At 37.2% G+C, this 22,500-nt stretch overlaps 1 protein-coding gene across 5 annotated transcripts in view; it reads right to left on the bottom strand.

Moving 5' to 3' along the window:
• Nucleotides 1–22,500, bottom strand: part of LOC132130887 (transcription factor 4-like) — a 139,884-nt gene that overhangs the window by 83,690 nt on the left and 33,694 nt on the right. For all 5 annotated transcript variants that reach the window (XM_059542739.1, XM_059542735.1, XM_059542740.1 and 2 more), the window contains exon 6: nt 1,539–1,597. In XM_059542739.1, coding sequence (XP_059398722.1) covers nt 1,539–1,597 — 59 coding nt within the window. The remainder of the gene's footprint in view (nt 1–1,538; nt 1,598–22,500) is intronic.

The raw sequence follows: 22,500 nt of genomic DNA, 5'->3' as shown, positions 1-22,500 counted from the left end.
TTTATCCATCACATTTGCAACAGCAGTTCAAATTCAGGAACTGACCTGAAATAATGTTAAAGAAAATAAGTATTTTATTTACTTTCTTTTCCTCTGGTTTGTATTTACAACTCAGGAACTGAACTGGGATTTGAAAAACATTCACAATTCAATTCTGAATGATGCACAACTATAAAAATAAGATAAAATAAAATAAAATAAAATAAAATAAAATAATTTTTTTTATTTTAAATTCAGAAAAAATGATACATATTTTAATTTTATTTTTAGGGTTGTGTACCTATTAGAATTAATTACTAGCCCTAATATGAGCAATAGTAATAGTGATGACTGCTTTAAACACCACTTTATTTTATAAAAGCAATATAGTGAGGATAAATGTGAGCATTATGAGCTGATGAAGGCAGATGAGGATCGTCTCACAGTGATATATCGAGGGTGAATTTCATCTTAAGGTTTATTCATTTAATTCACCCACCCTTCCCAGAATTCCAAGCTACACAAAATCGAATAAGTAGAATCCAAAAAGCTAAAATGAACACAGGATGGAGCGGCTGAATTGAAACAGGTCTATTTTTGATGCTGCATCAGGCGTTTGAACATCCATATGTCTCTTAACCACTTCAGCTGTTATTTTGATTTTTTGAGAATTAGGCATATGCAATATTGGACCCACCGGTGGGTCCCCAGAGTTGATGTGGTTTTAATATAAACATGATGGGCTGGTGAGAGATCGTACACACACACACACACACACACACACACACACACACACACACACGGTGATCTGCAGGAATTCATATATGTGCTTTAACAGATGCCATCTGCTAACGGTACGACTGCACTACAAACAAACCTGTTTATTTATTTATTCCACTACAGAAACTCCAGCAGCTGCCATTCACTTCAAACAGCACATTTACCATGCATTTCACATAAAGAAGTGCAAAACTACTATCTGCGCTGACATTACTAACGGTTTTCCTTTTAGAAAATAAAAATAAATCACAAACTATGTCATGATGATCTTCTAAACAACACTGAGATTAAAAGGGGATCAAATTGAGACTTTCATGATTTTTTCATGACTTCTCAAGTCATTTGCGATGACCAAATAAAGATTTAATTTTTTTTTAGAAAGAATGAGCACATAGTCATTTCTAGCCTAGAAAACCTATAAACTAACTGCATAAATTATTTGCTTTTTTGATATATATATACACACATATTTCCATGCTTTTCCAAGTTTTTATAATTTCTATGGTTTTAATCACACGTGTCACACAGACCCTGTCAGATATTTCTCCAAGCAATCTCAGATCTGTCTCCTCTAGAGGTTAATAACATCTCAAACTGTGATCAGGTATGCCAAGAAACAAAGTTATTCAACACCTCCAGACTCTTACCGGATGATAACTAGTGACTTATCTGAGCCTGATTCAGCTTCTCCCACTTTAGGACAAACATCAGAGACACAACTGAGACTCTTGAGCTGTTAAAGAAGTACATACTGTATTACATTAATCCAAGTATTTTACCTGACAGCCGTGAATGCTGGAGTCCCGTCCATAAGAGTATGAAGCTCGCTCTGTTTTACCTGTTTAAAGAGACAAAGGATGGATCATTAGCACATTCATTAATTATTCTTCAAGTGTCTAAACATAAGCTTTTAATAAAGTCATTTAAACCGACAGGGACAAGCCAAAACAAACAGATCAGCGACGTAACAAACGCCTGAAACATCACAAGCTCAGGTTATTACAGTCAGATGCTTTGACGAACAAATGCACACAATCAAGCATCGGCTAAGTTGCTCTGGTTTGAGAGAATAAAGATGTTTGACTTGTTTTGTTGTTGCGACTGTTAAGCAGACAAAGAATTGTGAGGTTTGGCCTCTCCTTTGGAAGCAAGCAGGCATGTGAGATCTGGTATTAGCAGAATAAAGACCTTCTCAATGTCTCACAAACACTCGTCTACAGGCTGTTAATTATATAGAGGAACATGCTTGAATGCGTCCTGACTTTAGCTGCACTGGGCCAGGCCGGGACTGTCGCCAAACACACACACACACACACACACAGCAAATATTGTTAAAGTCTTGTGACCTCATCCAGTCATAATCGAATGAGCCCAATCACAGAGTCCTGCTCATGTTCTCCTGTGTTTCTGTTCTGACCGTCCTGAGTTCACTCTCTGTTATGCTTTAGAAACCTCCAAAATGTGTTTTAATGTAGGCTTTTTGAATAAGACAACGGTGCTAATCTCTACACAAACTACTAAAGTCACTGCTATACCTTACGAAAATGTACCATGATAACCATATAGTAAAACAAAAAAACTAGATGCATCAAAAGCCTGTTTGAATAAAGACAACAAAGATGTTTAGTACTGTAAACCTTCAAACTCTAAAATCTCCTTAAAAAATGACTTATAGAGTAAGCTAAGTACTAATATTTAAACTGCCTTTAAAAATTACTATAGAAGTTACTATACAGTGAAACAAAGTACATACAACCATCATAACTCTAAAATAATCATCATACATAATGTAAATCTTTAAACACTAATTGCTCACAAAAATCTACCAGTGTAACCAAAGCGTAAAACAAAAAACATACTACAGTCATTATAACTCTAAAATCATCAAATGTTAAGATGAAAGCAATTGTGTTTTCTAGACACTTATATGTTAAACACCCATTTGAATAAATGAAAACAAAACTATGTAATACTGCAAACCTTCACTTAATACTAAAAATGATACTAGCTCTAAATTTCCATGGTATGCATAGAGTAAAACAAGAAAAATGAGCTTTATAACTGGCCAAACATTAATTGTTTTATTTATTTAAATTTATATATCGCTTTTCTGGGTACTCAAAGTGCTTTACAAGAAAGGGGGGAATCTCCTCAACAGCTTGACAAAATAAAGACAAGAAAACTACTTACCAATGTAAACCTTCCAACACTAATCGCTCAAAAAGTAATAACTGTACCAAAGTAACCGTAATGTACACAATATCCAGTTACAGTTGTACAAAATTAATGTGAGTCTGTGCTTTTGCTTCATTTCATTTTAAATAATAGTGGTGCTAAAACCCAGTTAACACTGTAATGTTACTATGGTATTTTGGCAGAAAAAACTATGGTTACCGTGGTAAATTTCTTAGTTTTATATCATGGTGGAAACATGTGCTAAATCAGTTACAGAAAATGCACAAAAAACATTAATACCATATGAAAACAACAACACAGGAATCATTGTACTCTGTTTAGATCTGAACATTTACCAGGTGGCATCCCAGAACACTCTGAATCCACAAAGGTCAAACAAGAGGTCAACGTCTACCACATGCATGACCTGCGTCCAAACACTCAGTGAAATCTGCTGCATTGATCTGAATTAAGATGCACATTAATGCACATTAAGATCACTGCGCTCATTTCAACACTGACAGCACACAGATGATGAATGTCCAAAACACATTTCATACACAGAAAACATCACATTTAGCGAGATCCATGCGCTTTATCAGTGACATAAACCATCTTTCTTGTTCTTTCGAATGTGTAATTGTTTCCAAGGACGGTTGTTGTGTTTCCTTGAGATATGCTGAAATTTTTTGCTGGATTCAGACACACATTTTTATAAAATCTGCTAATCCAAAGAACCTTGAATCTGGAAGTGGGAACGAATTCAAGAATAGGACAGGAATGCCACTCCGGAAAAACATACACACTGGGGACCGATTCTGCATGTGTACACCTCTCGCTCTTCCTTTCTTTTGTTTGCTTTTACTTTAGTTTATTCTTGAGCTTGTTTTGGAACTCAGATTTAAAGACCTGAATGAATAAAATTAACACTGCACGTCCGTATAGAACAAATCCATACAATCTGAAAATAAATCAGGATTCTTCTAAGCAAAACACACACACACACACACACACACACACACACACACACACACACACACAGGTAAATAGAGTAAAATGTTAACTAATCAATATTAGATAGATATCACAGTACATTAAGACATTTGTGTTGTATTACCAAATGTCTGAAATAGTATGTTTACATATGAAAACGAGGCATCGTCTAATTAAATTAGCATTAATTTGCACCAATTTCCATAAAATACATATGAATATTGGATAAAGCCTGATGGAAAATTATTGTTTGGTTTTGTGTGTAACATATTACAAGGTTTTCATAAAAATGACTTTGGATTTATCTTTTAATCACTTAATAAATAAAAAAATAACAACAGAAAAAAGACATTTTTAGGAACAAAGTGCCATATAAATCAGTGTGAATGACCCATGAACAAACCCTTCAGTAAAAACCTTCAGAATATAGAGAGGAATAAAACTCTAAGTTTTGGTCAATGTTAGTGCTGCTGAAGTGGACAAACAAACTCACAGCCTTTGAAAACATGCATTTTAACCATATGTTTTTATATAAATGTTAAAATAAATCAGTGTGAATGACACATGAACAAATCCTTCAGTAAAAACCTTCATTATATAGAGAGGAATAAAACTCTAAGTTTTGGTCAATGTTAGTGCTGCTGAAGTGGACAAACAAACTCACAGCCTTTGAAAACATGCATTTTAACCATATGTTTTTATATAAATGTTAAAATAAATCAGTGTGAATGACACATGAACAAATCCTTCAGTAAAAACCTTCATTATATAGAGAGGAATAAAACTCTAAGTTTTGATGCATGTGAGTGATGCTGAAGTGGACAAACAAACTTCCAGCCTTTAAATATATGCATTTTTACCATATTTTTAGATGTAAAACGTTATATAAATCAGTGTGAATGATATATGAACAAACCCCTCAGTGAAAACCTTCAGAATACAGAGAGGAATAAATCTCTAAGTTTTGGTCTATGTAAGTGCTGCTGAAGTGGAGAAAAAACTTTTAAAGATATGCATCAGAATTTAAATCAACAGACGTAAATAGATGTGTAATAAAACAAACACTTACATATGTATTTTGGATATGTTCTTTCCACTAATAAATAATTAAAATAACCTAAAATCTCAAGCAAAATCAACAGGGTAACTGCAAATACATGTGTTTTGAAATTGTTTTTGTTATTTTATTTACCATTATATCAATAGATATGTATTAGAGATTGACCGATATTGTATGTTTTTCTATTAAATGTGCAGCGAACACATTCATTTTTGAAGTTTAATAATATGATTTAATAATCACACTGGAATTCTTGTACTTCTATCCCCAAATTTAGGACCTCTTACATGCTGATAATTAAAACTTTTTATGACATTAAGACATTTTAAAGCTTTTTTAAGAAAAAAAAAACATTTGTTTCATCTGTTTTCTTACTAATGTCTGCTTTTAAACATCACAGATCTGCCATTGGTGTCTCATGTCCCCACATTAGTTTGTGTCTTTGTTTATCCACTGATATTTTAATGCTAATAATATCATTTTGCTCTGATTTCTGACTTTTAGCACAGGATGATTTCTCCTGCTGTTTGCCCGAGGACGCCTGAGTCACGGTGAAGTTTCTCTGCGGTTTTGACAGCACACGCATGACAGCCCCTCATTACACGGGAGGACACGTGCCCGTGAATAAGTGGTTTCGTTATGGATAATAACTGGCTCATAATCATCAGCTAGTCAAAGACAAACCCTCTCTGACTCATCGACACTGGCAGATTATGGATTATATTCAGAGTTTGCATTGCACCGGAGTTCCTCGGGACCAGCTGCGTATCATTGCTGTCGTTAGTAAATGTTATGCCAAATACAGACGTCATACGTTTTCCTTAGGAAAAAAACTGCTGGGAAGTACAAAAACAAGTTGCTATTTTGCTTGTTTGTGCCCTTAGCTCATTGTGCTAATAAATCAGGTTGACAAAATGAAGATTACGTTCAATCTATCATACCATACTCATCTTAAAAAAAACACATGACCAAAACAGTGGCACATCTTTAGCTTAAACCACATAAAACAACAACATTGGTTTGCATTCAGAAGTGATCATTATAACACAAAGAGCTACGATTGAGACCATCTCGCTGCCAAACTGCGATCAAGCAAGTAGAATAAACGCAGCCGGATTCATCCCTGCCAGAGTTTTTTCGGGGGGAGGACAGAAAGACAGAAAGAGAGACAAAGATAGAGAGACAGAATAAAAAATGTGCTTAACCCTTCTGAAGCAGTTCATCAGAAAAGCGACATGCGATCGACAGGACATGAACATTAGACATCTGCTCCATACACAAACCACAGGCATCACACAACACACAAATTAAACGTTCAACTTCAGATATAAAGAGAGAGCACAGAGATTGTCATGTTATACAGCCTGAAGAAAAAAATCCACTTTATATGTCACAATGTTTTACATTTGTTTCTTCATCAGATGCGCAAAATGTCACAACACATCAATTTATAATTCTGACAAATTAAAAAAGATGAAGTAATTTGTATTGCAGTTTATGATCACTGCATGAATAAAAAGGAAACGATCAATGACAGAATCTCTGAAATATTATGAAAAATATATATGATGCAGGATAAAAAAATACCTTGATGTTCCGATTCGAAATAAGAACATAATCTCTCTTAGTCTTTGTTCTTTACAGTATTTTATATTTTAAAATAGTCTCCAGATATATATTCAGTGTATTTGAATTTGTTTTTTTTTTGAGAACATATTGTTCTGCTGACCAAGGCTGCATTTATTTACATATACATTTATTTATATGAAATATTATAACCATTTAAAATAGCAGTTTTCTATGTGAATACATTGTGATATATCATTTTTTGTTGCGATGAAAACCATCATTACTTCAGTCTTCAGTATCACATGATGATTCAGAAATCTTTTTAATATAGCCCTCAATTTATAATAATTTATTCTTTGATTGATAGAAATTTATTTGAAATAGAAATCGTTTCCAACACTATAAATGTCTTTACTCTCACATTTGATCAATCGTTGCTGAATAAAAGTAATAATTTCTAATTAAATCGCCTTAATCTTGGACACACATTAGGCTTGTATTTCCTCAAACAACCTCCACACCTAAAGCTAAACAAACCATAATCATAGATACTTTCTTCCATTTTAAATCATCACATTCAGCCTGAAGAGATGCAAAACAACCACAAAAACACACCATTTCAGAGATTTAATGCACAAACACAGTTGTTGTAGCAGGAAAACTGTTAATGTCACTCATTTGGGTTGTACTGGTAAAAAAAAGACATTCGGATCTTAAGTTTGGAAAACCGGAGACGCGCTGAGGGCTGCTTATAATGAACAAAAATTTAGAAATGATGTCTCTTGACAGGCAATTTCTTGGAGAAAATTAAGCTACACAATGTTTTGCTCTCCCTTTCCCGGCACGGAAAACAAATATGAAACGGCTCCAGCGTGGCGGGGCTTCCTCAGGTTTTAATCTCGTTTGATGCGTGGTCTGTGCTCATGGGATGCTTCTCTCGCCCCGGGGAGATGCAGCGAGTCCGTCCTTCATCTCCAACCCTCCACAGCACAACCTGCGGCCACAGAGAGCACATAAACCAGACCACAGGCCCAACAAACCCAGCCGAGACGCGTTTGAAACACAGCCAAAGCCACGGGCTGCATACCAAACAACCGGCTTTATTCTATACAATGCATTGTAGAAATACTGCGAAAATTAGTCAAATATCCTGACTGACAGCACTGACAAAACATTGGTTGAGAAAAAAATCAAACACATACATATTAATGCTTTTGTTTATGTTGAAATGAAGGAAAAATAATTAATCTCAAATTGCAAAAGAGCATAATATGAAATTAAGTAAATTAATAAAAACAACATGAGCTTTGCTTCTGATTGTATGTAACGGTTTATAAATTATGCAATGCAATGTAATTCTTACATGAGACACTAATTACTAATAGCCAAACATCATAAAAAACTGAACACATTTAATTTATAATCAAACTACTTTCAGATGCACACAAGGTGACATTTTTCTTATAATCTTACTGTGCGAGAAGCTTTAAGAAACAATAAACCGCATATGACACTGACGTCTCTGAGAGCAGGTGCAAAAACAGGACGGACTTCACATTTACTGCGAGAAAAAGAGAGATCTGAGTGAGCCTTTTCTTACTGCTGATGGTCTCGGCTGTTTTCCAGTAACTAACCGTATCTGACAGCTAATCTAAATATTCCTGGAGTCACAGTTATAGGGCTATGAGAGATATTATGGCAGATATTAAATTAATAACTGTCTCTTAAACAACACATTACTGCAGGGATCATGAAAGAAAAACCCAGCTCAGGCCTGTATGGACACACCAATATTTCACACAAAAGAAAATATGTTTTTGGAAATGACATAATAAATGTATCTAAAATTATATACATTTACTTATATATACATTTCAGCTGGCTGAAGGAGCTCCTGACATGCAGCACATTTCCCATGAGAAAAAGCATAAATGCATTTAGCAGCACATCGGCTTCGATGAAGTTTGACGCAGAAAAAAGTCAAGGTAGTGCATTTTGGAAGACGAGCCGGAGTGCTGCGGCGTCTCTGATAGAATTATGAAAGTGAAGCTGGCACATGGGTAACTCCGGAGAGCCCTGATTGGTCAAGGTCGAGGTTCGGGGGTTGGACGTGCCACTGTGTTCTCATGCCAAGTTCATCTTTAAAGAAGCGCTCAAAGAGCTTTTCATGTCTCAAAGCCTAAACGTTTAACACCACACACACTCCGCGGGTTCAAATGTGCAAGTTATTATCAGATCCGAAATCGCTCAGAGTCAGAGTCTAAACAGACACCTTCTCTAACCCCAAAAGCACATCATTAGACTTGTCATTATGTCCATTTGAGTTCAGCGAGGCTGAGTGGAAATGCAAACCAAGGATAATTATTTAAAACAGGGGGAAGGGTTAAAAAAAAGCCCGTTGCATGTGGGGGAGGCCGTACAGACATGAATCACTCGTACCAATTCAACAGTTTCCATGACATCAGTGGGCTCCAAGCCAGCATGCCAACAAAGTCTGAAAGGTACAGAAGGAGAAGGCACGGATCTGCAGGGAGCCAGCTTCAAAAACAACACACATGCACAACACCCTAAAACACTGTCCTCCTTTGCTCTCTATGCCACATCAGAAATACATTTTACACATTGCACGTCAGTGCGACCCTGCCAGCGTCAAGGTTTGTTTTTTTTTCTTAAGCTGATGCACTGCATTTCACAGGACGCTATCGAAAGTCAATCGAGGGGCATTAAAATTCACCGTGCCAGTGGGGGAGCCGTGCACTTCTTAGGTTCCTTTGAAAGCTCTTGATTGCATTCCAGACAGAGAGCGCCATGCAAAACAGCCCTGATTAAACACCCCCGACCCGTACGCAGATCAATATAATCATCAAACCTTAAAACATCACCGCGCACCTTTCAGGGAGGCGCTTGGCAAATGCACATGAGTTTGTCGTGGCATTCTGGGGTTGCGTCGCTTTGAATACATTTGGAAATTTGGCACGTTTGAGGCGGTGGAAAATTAACCTCGGCCGGCGTTACAGTTTTGGCATTAGTTATAAAGTTAAACAATTATGTGCGAGCGGAAAAGTTGGAAATGGATTGGCGTGCACGTGCCTGTGTGTTTACTGCTTAAATGCAGCAGACACTGCAGATTTTTGGTTGGCTCGGTGACAGCGTTTGCAGTGCCAAAGCCCCATGGCAAACGCAAGCAAACGAAGAGCTGTCGAATCTTCAGGTACTCTCGTATTGGTGCCTCTGTAAATCTCATAATCAACATCAGCGCCTGTTCTCTTTTGTCTCCTTTCTCTTGCGTCTTGTGTTTTAACACAAAGACGCTGCATTGTTCTAGTTCCTCTTTGTTTTGCGAAGGATTTGTTGCGTGATTCCACAATATCTGACACACAATGGGAACGTGTGCTTGTTTTTGTCGAATCTAAAAACCGAAACAATGTTCTCCATTGTATTTATATATGGAATAAAACACAAAACGAAGCAGGAGTGGGGATTATGCCAACAGCAAAATACATCACAGATCACAAGACAATTTAGCCGAACAATGAACAAAGGAACATCTCACTAAAGCACCCCATATTACTTTGTGAGTGCTTAGATGGTCTTAACATTCACATCTGTACTGTATAAGGAAGACACACAGAATGGGATCTGTGCCAAAAGGGAACGTTTGACAGGGCTTAGCCGGGAACGCCGATAACTCGACATTTGCATTGCTTTATGAGGGGAAAGCCGCTGTTTGCATTGCGTGGATATTTGAAGCAAGGAGACGAGTGCACAGGTCGAGAGCTGTCATTTGTACCGCATACCTCTTTTTTGGAAAGAGCGCATCGACTCGCTGTCAGAACAATTACTAGCGTTAAACACTTGTGACTGAAGGCAAAGCGCAGTTCGACCGTGCTTTGATACGATAAGGCTCATCTCCTTCAAGAATCTCACAGCAAATGCCTGAAAACAAATTAATTTAAACGTCTCCTCGTTTTGAATTTTTCTCCTTAAGAGCTTAGGAACGGGGCATGTTTCTTGCCAAAGTGTGTTTAAGAAAACAGAAGTGAAATACTGTATTCTGGACAGGGGTGCTGCACAAGATCCCGGGCCCTGTGCATAGGCAGTCCTATTGCCCCCCCCCCCCAACCCCCCCTCCTTGAAAATATATATTCCAGACTTTTCAAGGGCCCTCTTTTCCTTTGGGGCCCTGGTAATCAGTACTGGTTTTACCCCCAGTCCGACGCCCCTGATTCTAGACGCCATACAGAAGCTCTAACAGGCATCGGAAACGTTAGATTAAATGTAATAAAAAGGCTTTAACAACACCCAACAACATAATGACTTAACAACATTATGACTTTAGAGGAGTTATAGAAGGAAATCACAGATTTGAATAAGCTTGTTTAATAGTCTTCAATTAAAAAAAATTTCCTTTTGAATTCATTTTAGCCTGTGAGTTGATCTAACTGGAAAATAAAATAGAGTCCAGTTCAGAAAAATATCCTGATAATTTAAGCATTGATTAATAATAAAGAGCAATATATTCGCTACTGATGATGCAGCTGAATTACAACACGCTGGAAGAATGACTGCAGCTCAATGTGACACTGGACCCTTCTCAACTTTTCTGGAAGTTTTGTAAACACTTCATGCAGCAGCCAATGCAGGTGAAATAGTCTTATTTCCGAATGTAATGTGATATCAGATGTTTGATGTTATATCCGAATTTAATGTGGTAAAATTTGGATATAACCCATAAAATTCAGAATTATGGACTATGTTTTTTGGATATGAATTCATGTCTGGCTGTGATAAATAAATAAATAAATAAATAACACATGTAGGGTTGCAAAGGGGTGGAACATTTCCAGAAACTTTCCAAAAAAATCCATGAAAAAAAAAATCCTGGGAAGTTTACAAAAATTCTGGAATATTTCCGAAATTTAATGGAAACTTTACACCTTATTGCAACCATAAACACATGCAATATAAGCAAATGATAAAATATTAATATTAATAATAAAAAAAATCGACAAATGTATATTAATATCCTATGTGTGTGTATGTGTAAATAAACAAGTGTATACATTTATTTTATTATATACATGTAATGCATATATATATATATATATATTAATTTTTGTTTATTTCTATTTATATATTATGTAATTTACTTATACAATACTCAACTTACATTTACTTAAATGTGTGTATTTTTTCTTTCATTATTTTAGCACAGCTAGACACTAAAATCCACAAATATACACATTCATGTCAGTGTGAAAGCGACTGTCAAGTAACTTCTCCTCGAGTATTAGACTGACTGAAGAAGCAGAACAAAGACAGAAGAAGAGAGGTGAAAACACGTCAACATGTTTGCTGCTGTCCAGCACCTGTTTGAGAAACACTCAAAACTCAGGCAGAAATTCAGATGAAAGCAAGAAGTGGAACAGCTTTGGAGAAGACACACACACACAATTAATAGTCAGACTGAGTCCTAATAAGTAACTATAAGAGGATACTGCCAGAAAATAAAACACAGTGACAGACAGTGTGATCTGTTCACGTAAAAAGCTCCAAGACCTTTAATTAATCCATGAGCTATCTTTATTCTTTCCATCAGTATATTTATTCAGGGAGAGATTCACTCACAAAACTGACACTGTTTTCTTTTTTAAAGGCACCTGGCATTGAAGCTAATATGTGTATTTATTTGGTTAATATTGTTTTTCTTGATAATTTTTCAGAGTTATTAAGTTTGGATGAAAGATTATGAAGACAAATGATTTATTCTTTAAAATAACATCACTGACGAATCCTTCACAAGTCCAGGAATATGAATGTGGAGAGTGTCTCATGTTCGGTAATAGAGTGAATGTTATAAACAGTGTGTGTGTGTGTGTGTGTGTGTGTGTGTTTCCTCTTTCCCAGGGTCTCTAATGGCTCCTCTGCCTCCCCCGGTGGCAGTAATAATGGACCTGCGGTGGCTTGTTGTGTGTGTGTGTGTGTGTGTGTGTGTGTGTGTGCAGGTGATGTGCCTGTAACAGCTGGAGGAAGCGGCTACAGCTGCCGAGGAGTCTGGGAAACCTGTGCCATACTGCACTGAGAATAAGATCTGAAACTGACCAATGAGCCGCCGACTTCATCGTGATGTCATCCTCATTATGAACCTATCAGCTCTGTTCCTGTCTGATTGGTCGATCCAATGCGAAACAGCTGCATTGTACTCCTATTCTGTTGATCAACTATCAACAAACTTTAATTAGATCTACATAATCTAATTAAACAGCAGAATTCCTGTTGGAGCTACATTAAAAGGGATTCTGCATAGATATCACCACTAATCAAAATCACAAGCAAATCGCATCAAACAAACCCGCCCACTTAATTAAAGCACTGCCAATGATGTAATAGACTCAGTATATACTGACATATTTTGTATGCATGCACATATTTCCCACTTAAGTTGTTTCCATGTACATAATCAACATTTTTAAATCAATTGTTTGTTTGTTTTCTCCATTGTTATGTGGTTTGCAATGCTTCATGGAATTGTACCTATGTTTCTGATTTTAAGAAACTTTTTAGCTTAAAATCTTTGTAATGCACTGCAAAAAATAAATAAATAATACAGAAGACGATTTTTCTAAGTTGCAAATAAAACTTGTTTGGAAATACAATTTAAGTCTTTCTATTAAAAAAAATAGAATTCTTTCTACTTCACACTTAATTCAACGTGTTACTTGCCAGTTCTTAATAACTATGTTAAACTTACTAGCAATTTCTGAGTTAAATTGGTAATGCCTTCACAATTCGTTTTTTTCAGTGTTTTGATGCAACTCGTTGGTTTCTTTACATAAAAAAAAAAGTGAAAAATACCTCCGGATCCAATATCATCGAAAAAATTGGACTTTAATACTTTACACTGAAAATAAATTTGGTGTAAAAACCGTTTTCACTCAGAAACTGCAATGATTGAACAAAGACAGAATTATCAAATTATTACAAAGAAACGGCAAGTTAAACAAGCAATTCAGTCGAAAGCCTAAAAACCTATATTTTCTTGTTAAACATACTTCAATAAACGTAGATTGTATTTAGAGACGCGTGATAGGATGCTTCACCCTTCTTATCATTCAAAACCTGACTTTTGTTTTTCCATGGAACATAAAAGATGTTCTGAAGATCGTTGGGAACCAAACAACACTGGTTCATTTCCAAACTGTGCCACATTCCCAAACTTCCCAGAACTTCTGTTGACATTCATGGCCTGCGGAGGAACGTGTCTCAGCCCTGTTCTCTCCCAGAACCCAGAAAGGCGGGGGGGCAGATGGCGGGTCACAGCGGGGGGTGCAGGATGGACACACGTGTGCGGTCTGGCACGGACCTCATCCAGGTGGAGAGGGGCTCATTCCATTGGGTTCAGAAGCTTTGGCAGCGGCTCTGATTAGAGTAATCACACAGAGCGCTGTGCACAACACACAGAATATAAAACACCTCTCAGTCTCAAACCGCTCTTTTATAGCTCAGAAGACTTGATAGAGATCTCAGTTACGCTTCATTGAAGACTAAGCTTTGCCTAAAAGATGCATGAACTCAAACTCAGTGAATGATGCACATCAGTGACATCATTTATCATTTGAAACTGACATCATCAATCGCTCTTTTTCTTTTGAACAATTTAACCTCGACTGATCTTGCTGAAACAATCGAGATCTCATTTGTGATCTTGTCAAACCTTACAATAAGATCCTATTAGTCAATGCATTAACTTACAATATTAGAAATACACTTTAGTTAATAAAAAAATACAACCGTTCATTGCTATTTAATGTCAATTTAGTAACGTTAACAGATAAAACTTTCGATTTCAATAATATAATTATTAGTAAATGTTAAAATAAACAACATTTAATTAGTCATAATTATGTAGAACTAATTTGTTTATGTGATTTTTGCAATTCGTTAATATCAAAGTCGGCTCGTTTTATAATATCACATTAAATAATAAATACTTTTGGAAAATATAATAATTTAATAACACCTAGTTTTTAAGATAAAAATGTTGATTTGTATAATTATAATAATAATAATAATAATAATAATTCAATTAACTTTAACTAAGATTAATATATTTCATTGCCAGTTCATGCACTGTTAAAATGATTTTTCAACGTAGTTAATAAAGCACATTATTGCAGTGCATTTTACAAGACTTAGTTTTTCTACTTCAAAATTTCACATTCAGTGCACTTGCTTAATTTTTGTGAAAATTACTAGCAATTTTCGAGTAAAAATTATATATATATAATATAGTTTTCCGTGTGTTAAGCAATGTACTTTACTAATGTTAACAAATGGAACCTTCTATTCTCACTCATTTCTTCCGAAATTGAAAGTTCATCTCCTGTCGGCGCGTCACAAACGTCAGACGCTTCACACACCTGAGACGTGACTTCTGCGAGACATCTGGATTGTTGGGAAGCACATGTGTGTGTGTGTGTGTGTGTTTAGGGAGAAATGGACACTGATTTTATAATAATTTTAAATATAAAATGTGTGTACACAATTGTAGCAAAGTGTGTTTTTAAATAAAGTGTGTTTATAAATAAATATTTTATTGTTAAAATTAACAAATAGCATTAATGTAAATTATATGGAATTAAGATATAATAAAATCAATATATATAATATTACAATATCAATTATTTTGCACGTTATAGCCCTAAATCATGAAACAAAAATAATTTTACCGAAGAATAATTTATAAAAGCATTGTTTTTCTGGTGCATTCCACATAAACTCATTTTCTGTGGTACACTCTTAAAAATAAAGGTGGTTCACGATGCCATAGAAGAACCTTTTTGTCTAAATGGTTCCAGAGAGAACCTTTAACATATGAAGAACTTTCTTTAGTTCTTTGTGGCGCTTACAGCTAAAATCTGCTTCCAGAACAATCCATTACAGCTGACAAGTTAAATGTTGCATGCGACACCATATGGCATCAGAGCAGGAAACTTCATTCAGGAGCGAACCACGAGAATGCATCACAATTAAGGTGTTTGGCTGCAGTCTCCAATCCAGCATCACTTCCTCAAGCTTGTGTCTTTCCCTCATCCTCGCACACTTATCTGTTCGTTTGTTTATTTAATTGATAGTCTACAGCTTATACCACTTCTGACACAGAACACACAGTATCCGCACAATATCCGTTACTGTTACTATGATAAAAGCAACCAAAAAGACATTAAAATGACTGATTATTAACCTTCTAACTTTGTTTCTTATACAAAACAATGAGACACTACCACAGCCAATCAGAACACATTCCGTTTACAATATACGGTTGTTTGGGCCAATGAGATTCCACTGTGGGCGGAGCTACCAAATGCAAGACAATACAAATGGAAGCCAAGCAACATGTTCTGAAATGTATCACTTGAAGGTGATAATAAAACAAAAAAAGAATAAATTTATTTATTATATAAAAAGCATACAATATAATATATAATTACTATTTATCTTTTTTTCAAGTAACATTTTTTTTAGCTATTTAGTTTAGTTATTTTAGTATCATTATAATTTTTTTAATATTTAGAATTTTTATATTTTTATTTTTACTTTATAAGTTTTAGTAAATTTGTTGTGTGCTTTGTATAAATATATTTTTATTTCAGTTAACATTTATTTCAAGGGATTTATTTTCAAGTTTTTATGGTTTTGGGTTTAGTTTATTTAACTTTCATTTATTTATTTATACTATTTAGTTTATTTTAACATTCAGATGGACCATTCAGTGTCTGTAGAAGCTTTGACTCAGACCACTCACACCTGAAAGGCTGATATAATTAAAGAGGATGAGAAAATGTGTATAAGCAGGGAATATAATGAGCCTCAGCAGCAGGGGCTTGTGGGTAAAAACAGCAGCTGAACAGCTGGAGAAAGATAATGACATGCAGAAAGCAACCTACTTCCTGTTTGAGTACGTTACACAACACACACGCTTCTGTGAAAATGAGACGTTTAACAGGGTTTCAAGGTTGGAACGCCTGATCACACGTCTTGACATCCCGAAACGCCCTCGTTTTACCCCGGCGAGGGGCCACGCGGGGGGAGGTCAAAGGTCGCGTCCCTCAGAGCAGAAACATGATTAACACCCGTGAAGAGTGAAGAAGATCCCGATTAAGAGACATCATACTCACATCTCTATCTATCTATCTTTTAAACAAAATCTACTTTCTAAGTTTAGAAAAAAATTAAACTAAATAAAAAATAAATAACTATTGAAAAAACACAAAATCTGATTTTATTGATGCGTTAATATAATATAAAAACATTACAAACGTTATAATTATAACTGCAACAGAGAAATAATGACAAGTATTAAGAGTGAATTTTGTGTTTATGACGTCAACTACTATTTAAAATGTATTATATATATATATATATATATATATATATATATATATATATATATAAATATGCATTTCTAGTAATTACAAATATTATTTGCTAACAATGTCATTTACAACATTTAAATATATCTAATAATTAAAAATATAATTAGCAAACCATGTTATATCGTGTTTATATTTTCAAATTAATTTCTAATAATTACAATTATTACATGCAAAAAATTGCAACCAATCCGACACATTTTAAACAGAATTCTGTATGCAAACGGCTGCTCAATGGGTTTTTCAGTGTAAAACACACACACAAAAACCGCGAGCTGATGTGTGTTGCGTGAGGATTTAGTGTATGTCCTAGTGTGTGTATGGTTTATTGTTTGTATGTGTGTGTGTGATGCCAGGCATGACAGATGTTGTGTGGCATCTGTGCCAGTTTGGCCATGCCAGACGTTACGCACAGAACAAAAGAGCTTTGGATGTGAGCAGACGGCTCGGCCCATTTCACTGCAACTTAACGCGCCATTTTATATCATGCAGTTCACTGTATATATCTATAAATAAAGAGACAGAATTAAATCTCAATATAGAACCTACTAGTAATTTTTAACACTGTAAAAAAATATATAGCATCACCTTATCAAGATGGATTTTGCAAACCCAGAAGAAAAGCACGCCGTGCTGAGCTCAGAGAAATACGAGTCTGGAATAAACTTTTGCACTTTTTATCTGTATTTATTCAAGGGCCAACACTGCCGCCACCACCATGCAAATGCTTATTCAATTCTTTTGTCATTCAAATGAAGCACTAAATTAAATACAGACACATAAACACTCGAGTGGCTTAAAAACCCTGAACGCCTGGACTGCAGATTTGAGCTCAAACAAATCTACCACTGTCCCAAAACCCACGCCGTTCAAACCCTGCCTTTCGACGGCCCTGTGGAGGCGGACTGAGAGAGAGAGAGAAAGAAGAGAGAGAGAGAGAGCATAGGTGAAGGTCTCTGAATGTCTCTCGGCGGGTTTACTCGTGTCCTGCAGGATTTGCCGTGACCCTTTCTTTCAGGAGCGGGATAAGATCCTGACACAGCGCGTCTCTTTTTCTTTACCCGACAGGATTAGTGGAAACACTCCCTTCACGACAGGATGCAAATAACCTTTCACTTCAAAAAGCACACGGAGAGGCCAACTTTTCCGCATGTGTCACCTCGGAGCGCACGCGGCGGCTTTAGGCTCCACGAAAGCGCCATGAATGGAAAATGCCCACACTATAGTGCACTTGAATTTCCCGCAATTCCATTGTGCTGAAAGCACTGAATCGACACATTCAGATGGTTCTTAAGTGCTGCATGTGCCTTAACTTTTGCCACAGATGTTTTTTTAACGGCAAGAATTAATAATAACAGACAAGTAAAAAAATATAAATTTTTTAATTTTAAAATAACATCTATGTTCAGAGTGGAATGCAAACACTGCAGCATGCAGAACAAAAATCCTTTCAACTGTAGAATGCAACAGAATGCTACATTTTTTTTAATTCTAGAATACAGCGGAATGTTACATTGTTTTAAACTTTAGAGCACAAAAGAATGCTACACTTTTAAATTGTAGAATATAACAGAATGCTACATTTAAAAAAACTGTAGAAGAATACAGGGGAATGCTACTTTGTTTTAAACGGTAGAGTATGATAGAATGCTACACTGTAAAATGCAACAGAATGCTACATCATTTTAAACTGTAGAATGCAGTAGAATACTACATGTTTTAAACCGTAGAATAGTGTGGAATGCTACATTGTTTCAAACTGTAGAAAATAACAGAATGCTACATTATTAGGGCCATTTAGAATTTGTCATCTAATTTAATGCAAATCATAAAAACACTAATTGCTTGGTTTATTCCTCACACTGGAAATGGAAGGTCCATGAGAGCATTGCATTGTGGGAAAACTGTCTCTCATGTAGTGTTAGAATTTAGTAAATGGTATCTGTTTTTTTTTATTCCTCGCACACTTTAAATTCACATACATACTGCAGAATTGTTACGATTGGTTTACTGTTCAGAATATGGCAATTATTTGAGACAGAATCCCAGTGTAACATTTCAACTTTTGTCTCATCACATCCATTTAACCTGGTTAAGAAAATCAAAGAAAGAAAAACGAGTTAGTTTCTTTCTCTCTGATGAAACTTGAAGTCAAACAGAGCTGGAGGATGAGATCGGCACGTCAGTCTGTCATATCCCACGGTCGAGATTAACACACTTCCCCCTCTCTCTCTCTCTCTCTCTCTCTCTCTCTCTCTCACGGAGAGCTTCCGCACCGGGATCTTTTCATTTACTGCTTATTGTTTCCCGTTATACTCGTTTATCCTGCTTTTCTGTGTTTTTAATGCATGAGATTAACAAAATTGTGACAAATTCAGGTCACGACCCTGCTGAAGGAAACAAACGCCATTGGTCTGACTCACTTGAACATGTGTGTGTGTGTGTGTGCTGCTCATTCTGCAGTATGCATGTTATTATTGTATGCATGCAAATCTATAGCATGCAGCATATGACGGTCTCCCATAATGCAATGCATTCAGCCTCCCATTTCTAGGGTGAAGATATAAAATCAATCGTGGTTTTATCAAAATCTCCTTCCACGTGAATTGCTTGAATAAACTACAAACATACAGAAAACTGAAATTAACATAGTTTTGTTTACTCATAAAGCACCATTTGTACTGTTATACTGTAGAATATAGTAGAATGCTACACTGTTTCAAACTGTAGAATTCGGTAGAATGCTACATTGTTTCAAAATGTAGAATGCAACATAAAATAAAAAATAAGTACGAGAGTTCAGATATTCTGACGCTTATAAATATTCCAAAGATTTAAAATAACTTCGTCTATTTATGAGACGCTTGAATTAAACATGAAACATTAATGAAGTCATGTGACATCATGCATGCTACAGACATGCAGTAGACAGTAATATTTTTCAGAAGCTCTAATCAGATGCATTGTGGGTTATGCAGCAGAATTCCTCTTTAAAGGTGGTTTTTCCATCAGTTCTTGTGTTTTAACTCAAGGACACACAACTGCGTGACACTGTTGTGTGTCTTCAGCAGCCGTCAAACACCCCAGCAACACACACACACACACACACAACATGGCTCAGCGTGCGTCTGCGGATTCCCAAATGCATGACGACATTCCCAGCAGCCCGTCTCAATGTCTCTTTAAACACACATCAGGCCGGATGGGATTGGCGCGTTCGGTCTGTAAAGGGTTAAGCGTTCGATGCCAGCATCTCATTTGCATACGATGCTTTCAGTTTTTTTCTCGCCCCCAAAAGTTGGCAGCACTCCTCGTTTTCCATAATGCCAGCATTTGGGAATTGTGCGTGGAATGATGCCGATCCAATCTCCTGCCTGCGACATGCATTTTCATTAATTACAGCCTTGTCAGCAAAAGCATTATCGAAGCTGAATATGAAAATGCTAATGAGCGCTCATTTACATATTTTTCTTTGTTGGAATGTCATTAATTATTACGTTTTATGATGAAGAATGCAGCTTTCGATGTTCTCCGAAGCCTAATTAGCTATCAAAATGCACAGATATGATCAGTGAGCGCGAGTCCAAAACTTTTTCCTTACGATATAGAGTTTTTGCATTCGATCCCGGAACGGTTGACATCGGATGACACGAGAGCATTGAGAAAAAAAAAAACCTTAAAAAAAAAAAAAGCTTAATTAATGCAGACCTTAATTACTACAGCATGATGTGAGTGGCTTTAATTAAGAATTGGCTTGGTTACAGAAACTCCTGGCTGTAATAAAAGTCATAATGAAGCTGAGCTCCAAAACCCTTCAGTGAGATGTGCGCTGCTCATTAACACACACACACACACACACACACACACACATGCAGACTGTCGCTCGCAATGCATGCAGCAACTTGTCTCCAAGGATACGGTTTAAAATCGCATCCGACTTTTCATTTGTTCACACTTTTTTAATAACAACCCAACCTCACCGCTGCGTCTTTCTTTTCCGGTCATGAAACGGCAAAGTCCAGTTGATGAGGCTCAGCCGCTGGGATCAGTGTTTATCAGTAAAAAAGAAAAACAAGGAGCGGCAGATGGGGCTATTACACATGACCAAACCGATCCATCAGGACTGAAGGGCCCAGGTGCAGCCCAGCCGCGCAACACGTCATTTCACAGTCTGTCACACACACACACACACACACACACGCGCGCGGACCTACATGAGCAACCCGGCCCTGCTCCCACGAGGGCTCATCTGCACAGTACACACACACATGCACACACACACACACACACACACACTCGCACGCACACACGCACACACACGCACACTCACACGCACGCACGCTCACACGCACACACACACACTCACTCGCACACAAACACACACACACACACGCGCACACACTCACTCGCACACAAACACACACACACACACACGCGCAAACACTCACTCGCACACACACACACACACACACACTCAATCGCACACAAACACACACATACGCACACATTCACTCGCACACAAACACACACACACACACACACACACACACATGCGCAAACACTCACTCGCACACACACACACACACACGCACACACACACACGCACACACACACTCACTCGCACACACACACACACACGCACACACGATCACACGCACACTCACACACACACACACACACACTCACTCGCACACACACACACGCATACACGCACACACGATCACACGCACACTCACACACTCACTCGCACACACACACACGCACACACGATCACACGAACACTCACACTCACACACACTCACACACACACACACACACACACACACACACACACACACACTCACTCGCACACACACACACACACACTCACACACTCACTCACACACACACACACACACACACACACACACACACACACACACACGCACACACGATCACACTCACACACTCACTCGCACACACACACACGCACACACGATCATACGCACACTCACACACACACACACACTCACACTCACTCGCACACACACACACGCACACACACACACACACTCACACACACTCACTCGCACACACACACACACGCACACACGCTCACACGAACACTCACACTCACACACACTCACACACACACACACACACACACACACTCACTCGCACACACACACACACACACTCACACACTCACTCACACACACACACACACACACACACACACACACACACACACGCACACACGATCACACTCACACTCACACACACACACACACGCACACACACTCACTCGCACACACACACACACGCACACACGCACACACGCTCACACGCACACTCACACACACACACACGCACTCACACTCACACACGCTCACACACACACACTCACACACTCACTCACTCGCACACACACACTCACACACACACACACACACACACACACACACACACACTCACACACACACACACACACACACACACACGCTCACACGCACACACACACACACACACGCA

The sequence above is a fragment of the Carassius carassius genome, chromosome 47, assembly GCF_963082965.1.
Source record: "Carassius carassius chromosome 47, fCarCar2.1, whole genome shotgun sequence".
Taxonomy (NCBI): domain Eukaryota; kingdom Metazoa; phylum Chordata; class Actinopteri; order Cypriniformes; family Cyprinidae; genus Carassius; species Carassius carassius.
Note: the sequence above shows the minus strand (reverse complement) of the source record. Positions and strands in the feature narration are given on the sequence as shown.